Source organism: Limulus polyphemus, unplaced genomic scaffold, assembly GCF_000517525.1.
Source record: "Limulus polyphemus unplaced genomic scaffold, Limulus_polyphemus-2.1.2 Scaffold4039, whole genome shotgun sequence".
NCBI lineage: Eukaryota > Metazoa > Arthropoda > Merostomata > Xiphosura > Limulidae > Limulus > Limulus polyphemus.
In genome coordinates this window covers 1-5,100 of record NW_013669649.1, presented here as the reverse complement: position 1 = coordinate 5,100, position 5,100 = coordinate 1, and the positions used below count along the sequence as shown (strand labels likewise).

The 5,100-nt window shown below is 33.1% G+C and overlaps 1 protein-coding gene across 1 annotated transcript in view; it reads left to right on the top strand.

Annotated features, from left to right (window-relative positions):
• The window catches only part of LOC106470493 (E3 ubiquitin-protein ligase rnf213-alpha-like), a gene marked incomplete at its 3' end in the record, with an annotated part of 77,819 nt that extends 73,092 nt beyond the window's left edge, over positions 1-4,727 (top strand). Inside the window, exons 18-19 of the mRNA XM_022399108.1 lie at positions 840-3,140; positions 4,600-4,727. Coding sequence (XP_022254816.1) covers positions 840-3,140; positions 4,600-4,727 — 2,429 coding nt within the window. The remainder of the gene's footprint in view (positions 1-839; positions 3,141-4,599) is intronic.
• Between the last annotated feature and the right edge of the window lie 373 nt (positions 4,728-5,100).

Sequence of the window (5,100 nt, the reverse complement as noted above, 5' to 3'; positions counted from 1 at the left end):
GAGATGAGGAAATAATTTTTTATTTTAACATGAAAATTACTTTGTACATGCATGGACTATTCAAATCAAATACTCAATATACTTCATGGACAAATCCTTATTTTATTTTATTAAAAGTACTTCACAAAAAGTATGATTTTTTGTATGTGAAAGACTTATAATGTTAACTGAAAGACATACTATTGAAAGTTAGAAGTATTAAATATATAATGACTTTAAACGAGTACAAAGAGGTAACGTGGTCAGTGAAATTGACTGAGCATGTGTTGAGTTCCTCTCTTATTAGCTTATCCTCTTTTGGTGTATTAAGCTTAGCATGTATTAAATTGATATTGACACATGATCATTTATCATATTCATGTATATAATACCCCTGATAAAATATTTGTAGTAATGTTTTAGGGGTTGAAAAATGGGATAATTTTATTAGGAACTTTGTTTAGGAATACTTTAATATTTGTAACATAATAGTGCTTTATGAACCATAACATCTGGTTCATGTGTTGTTTACTGGTTGAGTAACTTTTTGGCCATTTAAAGGTAAGGAATGCTAACTTCAGGTATTAAATTTTTGAATCTTTTCATTAAAAGATAAAGGCTTTAATAATATATGATACTGTTCTTTAGATTTGAAATGTATAATAGAAAACAGAAATGTAGTTGAAAAAAATTGTTTTGATGAATTATTTTGGTTTATATCACAAATTCCATTTACTGTAGGATTTGATTTAGTGAATTGATATGTTCAATTTTAGTTATAAAGCCAATTAAAAAACTCGCTTGAAATCATTATTTAATTTTACAAAATTAAGTTTTACATTACTTTTTTCTTCTTCTAGATTTTAGAAGGAGTTGAAAGGCTTGGTACTGCGTATCTAAAACTTCATCAAGCTGGTTGTGTTATTTTTTTTACATGGACTGCGTTTGTGTTTTGTGATCATTATGAAAAAGTTAAAGTTTGTGTGGATTTTGGTAACAGTGCTGAATGCCTGCATAGTACAGAAACAGTGACGAATGAGCTTCCAAAACTTTGTGAATTTTTAGAATGGTGTTCAAATGAATGGCAAGTTTACATAGATCGTCAGAGAAAGGAGTACAGTGAACTAAATCTATACAGTGTAAAGCAACTTGTCATACTTTGTGTTAGTTTTGCACAGATCTACACCAGAAAAATAAGTAAAATTCCACTTGATACTTTCCTCCTCCTCCAGTTAGTGAAGGAAAACTGTACATTTGATGAAATATACATGCTTATTAAAAATGTTTTGGAAAGTAGTGCCAAAATTACTAATAAAGAGGATAAAGAAAATCCTGAAAGTCATCAAAATCTACAAAATAGCATAACAGCTGCTAAGTGTGTGAGTGACTTAATATCTAATGGCTTAGATGAGAAAGTTGTGAAAGCTTGTATCTTAGATATAAAATCTCAGAATGTGGATGACATGTTACAATGGTGCATTGACCATATGAATGATCATCAACTTCTTGACACAATTCTTCAAGAAGCTGATCATGAGATTGTTGATGAAAATATAGAAAATCTCCAAACTGACATTAAGGTCTTTGGAACTGAAATTACAGAGGGTATCACCTCTGATGAAACTATGAACCTTGAGGTTCTTGATGAGAATACTGATGGTTCAATGAGTTTTGAAACTGATCATAAGGTTTTCAGTGATAGTGATAATACAGATATGGATCATCACAAGGTTCTAGATAAGAATAAAGCTACAAGTGGCATTAATGATAAAACTTATCATGAGGAACTTGATGAAAGTGAAGGTTCTAATAGTTTCATCATTGATGATACTGATCATACGGAACTTGATGAAAGTGAAGGTTCTAATAGTTCCGTCATTGATGATACTGATCATACGGAACTTGATGAAAGTGAAGGTTCTAATAGTTCCATCATTGATGATACTGATCATAAGGAACTTGGTGAAAATACTGATGACTTCATCTTTGATGAAGTAGACAATAAGGTACTGAATGAGTGTGAAGGCTCTGTTATTGATGAAGCTGATATGAAGATACTGGAAGAATTTGATGATGATATACTAGTTGAAAATTATTTTAGAGAAGATTTTGTCAGTGATAAAACTAATTTCAAAACTCAGGCTAAAAATGGTGATACTGCATGTTTCATCAACAAGGAAGATACATGTTTGAATAATAAATTCAGACAATCAGATCATCAAAATTATCTGCCTGATATGACTCTTAGCAGTGTAAGAGATATCACACAAGAAATTGTTAAGATGTGTTCTTGTTCTGAAGAGAACTTTTTAACAAAGTTAAAGACAATATGGAAAGAGTTTCTTGATTCAGTTACAGTTACCAGCATTACTGATTATATTAGTATTACCCACTTAGGAGAAATGTTAAGGTTACTTAAGAAAAAGTCAAAGAAAGTAAATATAACTCGTATGTGGCCAGAATATCTTCAAGAAGGTCAGGTCAATCTAGTTGTGGTACCTGAATCAGATATCTACAGTTCAGTACTTTCTGTATATAGTGAGGATGAGAAAAAGCCTCTTCCAAGAGTTGATGAAGTTCTTGTGTGCCAAAAAAACACTTCTATTGAGGAAGTTACTTTGCTGATAAGCCGAGCTATGGAGGACAAAGAAGGAAAGATTTTCAGCTTGATTAATGGCCATTTGCTTGATTATGAAAATAGCAAAACACTGGAGAGTTATCTCACAGGTATCCTGTCAGAAACACTGCATCTTGTTATATTTTGTAGCAGAGAGCAAGAGAAAAGTTCTTATGTGATAACTGCTTTTGAGCAACAAATTGTGCTGAGATTCCCAAGTCCTAATTTTCAGTATTTGAGGAAGTATGTCCATAACCATCTTCAGCACACTTCAACTGTATTAAGTGCTGCTGTAGTAGACTCCAACAGATATCTTACAAGAATTATAAGCTCTGCTCGACCTTGTCTTGGTAAAACTCTGGCAGTAAAGAGGATGGAAGAACAGCTTCAGTTTTATACACACAGAAAAAAAATCTTAAATTCAGTACAGTTGCAGTCTAGAATAATTGATATGACTGAAGTTATCATCTTTTTAAAAGATTGTTTGAAAAATGTGGAAAACTGGATGCAACCACAGATATTTCATCTAGATATTACTCCCAGTGTAAGTATTTGTTTATATATATACAGAGAGAGCTAATAAGCCTGATTCATACAGTTTAGTATTATGAGTGTATGATATCAAGGAAAAACATTGTCTTGTGTACAAAGTTCTTACAGCTTTCTTTTTCTAACCAAAATATAGTGTTCCTAATTTTTATGAAGCACCATATTATTGGTACACTGTAATACAATATTTTCCATTAAATTCTTATTATTATGCTAAAGATGCTTATATGATTAAAGTAAACAGCACTAGATATTAGAATATGTAAAATATTTAATGATTATTCATGACAGTTTGACTTCAGGGAAGAGAAATGTCTACCATTTGACAGTTTTTTTTTTCCCATTTCTACTGTCAAAGTGGTTCTCCACCTATTTCGTTCAAATCCTGTTAGAAAATGTTGGTAGATGGAGTAGGGGTGCTGGGGAGGAGACAAAATATTAGTACTAGTAGGCTCAATCTGAGATTGTTTAGACTGCATTGATTTTTATGTCAAACTGAAACTGATATATGAGGCATCTTTTCACTAGTGACTTGATTTTGAAATTTTTAGTATTAACATGAACTTCAAACAAGTACCAAATTCTGAAATGCATTCCCACTAACCACACATGCTGGGAGAAGGAATAAATTATATATATCATCAAGACTGCAAACATAGAAATTAGGCTTGAATTAGTTATAAATCTAAGTTATTTTCAGCCGACTCTTGTATTGTATGGTTTGTAATTCCAAATGATCATAGATTTTGTTTTATATATATTAGAAGTATGTATATGTGTATATATATATATATTGCATGGAAGTTCTAGAGGGTTCATATTCCCTAGAATTTTGAAAAGAATAACTAAAGCTGAAAAAGAAGAAAGGAAAAAATACAAGAAAATAGAAGTTGCTTCAAAGAAAAGGAAGGGTCTGTTCCAAATAGTGGATATCTCATTCTCAGTCACCTACCTTATCTTTATCTGCACTCTGTTCTGATTTTTAATACACTTGAACTTATTTATACTGAAAGTAATTGGGATTGAATTAACAGGATAATTTAACCAAACAAACAAAGAATTTTATAGGCATGCTTTTCCACTTGCTAAAGTCTGATTTGAGATGCCATCATGTACATTTTTATGTACTTTTATGTCATTGATTTTTCATGTATATTTTACCACCCTGCCTATATTCTCCTTTATTCGGATCGTTCCTTTCTCCCAAAGACGTTGGTGGCTATGGAGGGTAGCTCATCTTTTTCACCTATTTTCCTTCCTTCTATTTTTCATCTCTACCCTCATCCCAATCCGGATAGACTTCTATGTCCGGTCCGTACTCTTCGTTGTTATATTACCTGCACAGCTTCCTTCTGTGGTACCCATTCCCGACTCTATCTCTTGGCAGTATTCCCCTGTTTGGGATCTTTCCACTTCTACCCTCACCAAATGGGTTTGACTTTTGATTTGATTAGCTTATTCCTCCTTATCTTCTTCCTCCTGGAATTTGTTCCAATTGTCCAGTTGTTCCAATTGATTTGACATCTCAACTTTTCCCTCGCATTTCATCTTCGTCGGCCATTGGAGGAAATCCTACAGTCGGGTATGTGAACTATACCTGATACATTCGTCTCCCATTATTTACACCATATTACAGTCACTTCTTTGTTGTGTTTCCTTTTTCCACCTGTGGCTGTTCTTCAGGCTTCATTGCGACTTTGACTTTTCCTTTCAGGGGCCCTTTCTTCATTCACTCATTATATGGATCTCTCTCTCTGTGGCGAGGGTGCCTGACCAAGTATTCTTCAACTTGAAATCCGCACTGTACAGCCCTGTTGACTCATGCTTTATCTTCCATGGCTTTGCAATGCTCACTGTTGAGATAGAGTGTTCTACAAAATCGCTGGCTTCGTACATGGCTTTTGTCCAGTCCTTTGTGAGGAATTCTGGACTATCTACACATGTAGCTTGAATCC